The sequence below is a fragment of the Haplochromis burtoni genome, unplaced genomic scaffold (genome assembly GCF_018398535.1).
Source record: "Haplochromis burtoni strain Fernald_Lab_line unplaced genomic scaffold, NCSU_Asbu1 Contig_129, whole genome shotgun sequence".
NCBI lineage: Eukaryota > Metazoa > Chordata > Actinopteri > Cichliformes > Cichlidae > Haplochromis > Haplochromis burtoni.
Genome location: NW_024582490.1, coordinates 1,593,625 through 1,595,187, shown reverse-complemented (window position 1 = coordinate 1,595,187; position 1,563 = coordinate 1,593,625). Strand labels below are relative to the sequence as shown.

General features: G+C 41.5%; 1 protein-coding gene across 2 annotated transcripts in view; it reads right to left on the bottom strand.

The window, feature by feature from the left end:
• Positions 1–210: 210 nt before the first annotated feature.
• LOC102299903 (neuronal acetylcholine receptor subunit alpha-7) overlaps positions 211–1,563 on the bottom strand; it is a 53,534-nt gene continuing 52,181 nt past the window's right edge. For both annotated transcript variants that reach the window (XM_042224138.1, XM_005930448.3), the window contains exon 10: positions 211–1,481. In XM_042224138.1, coding sequence (XP_042080072.1) covers positions 939–1,481 — 543 coding nt within the window. In that variant the 3' untranslated portion in view covers positions 211–938. The remainder of the gene's footprint in view (positions 1,482–1,563) is intronic.

Genomic DNA, 1,563 nt, shown 5'->3' with positions numbered 1-1,563 from the left:
CCTCGGACCTCACTGCAAGAAAACGTCTTCATTGAGAGTAGTGCATTTGAGTTTGTTGGCTGTGACGTGTGAGAAACTAATTCTGGGGTTTAAGATGACACGTACTATCCTACTGCTAGAACCTCTGTCTAGTTTTCAGAAGGTTAAACTCTTGCTTCATAAACAGCTCCACATTTGCTTTACGTGTATGGTTTTTTAAAAAAACACTGAAAAAGTGTAAAAAAGGACATTATTCCCGTTGTCCCATGTGAGCATCTGTCATTGACAAGGGATTGTTTTTGAATTGAATGAATTTATTTATGAATCTTCAAAGTGGACAAGAATCAACCCATTGAAAGTAACTGATAAAAAATGAAACATACAACATTTTGAACTATGAGAAATTCTTAGTGATCAAATCATACAAATATAAACAGTAAGTAAAACCAAGTAAGAAGACATTTAAATCAAGGCTTTTGGTTCTACTTATGATTGTAATACAATGTAATGTATGATATAGAAATGTGCTACATGAAATAGATTTGAATAGAAGGTACAGTAGCCGTTATGTATATGGACCACATTACACATTACAGAAACATTATAATGCACAGTAATACACAGGTAACACAGCATAACTAATAACAGCATTCTTGCCAGGTTAGCAAATTGTATCATTGAAGCAATACTATGCAGTTTAGAGAATCATACAGTACAAGAGGATCAGGGTGTGAAGCCAGGCTGTGTGATAGAAAAGAGAAAAGCTAGTTTTCAATAATGTAATGTGATGCATATATTCAGCTGTTTATGTATCACATACATTCTACATTTAACTTTGGATTAAGTATGGGTAAGTGTATCCAAATGACTTCCCCGTGTGTTTGAAAATGGTTACTTTGTGAGAACAGTGATTGGTGTAGGCTTTTATATTTGATGAATCATTTATTTCCTGGGAACAACTAAGTGAAAAAGTCTTTGGAAATTGCCTCTACAAAGTTGGGTGCTGACATGAGGATACCAATAGTGCAGAGGATAGTGAAGAGTGAGAAAGCCATGAGACAAAGCCTGTCGATAACGGAGGCGGCGAATTTCCACTCGTTGCACACAGACTCACCCTCGTCTTGGTCGCGGAACCTTTTCGCGATGTAGCGCACCTCATCCAGGATCTTGGCCATCTCTATTTCTAGGCTTCCAACTGGGGTGACCTGACCTGCTGGGATGAGCATCTCGTCCTCGCCTGCCCGTCCTACCAGGCGTCCGCAGAGGACCCCGGAGTCAGATGAGGTGGCAGCAGTGGAGCAGTGAATGCTCTCCAGGCCACGCACGCCGACATAGAGCATGTTGCCATTGGTGCATTGGGAGGCTGAGGTGCTCATGTTGAGGTCTATGCTGGTCAGGCTGCTCCGTCGAGGCTTGTTGTGACAGGCTGAACGCACTCGCTCCTCACCCGGACGCCTCATACGCAGGAACCAGGCACACCAATGCAGGAGGATCACACGGGTCTTTGAGATAAAACGATGAATGAAAGAGTGGATTAAGGCTGTAATTCACTTTAAATCTGCCATTGAAGAAATAAGAATGAGT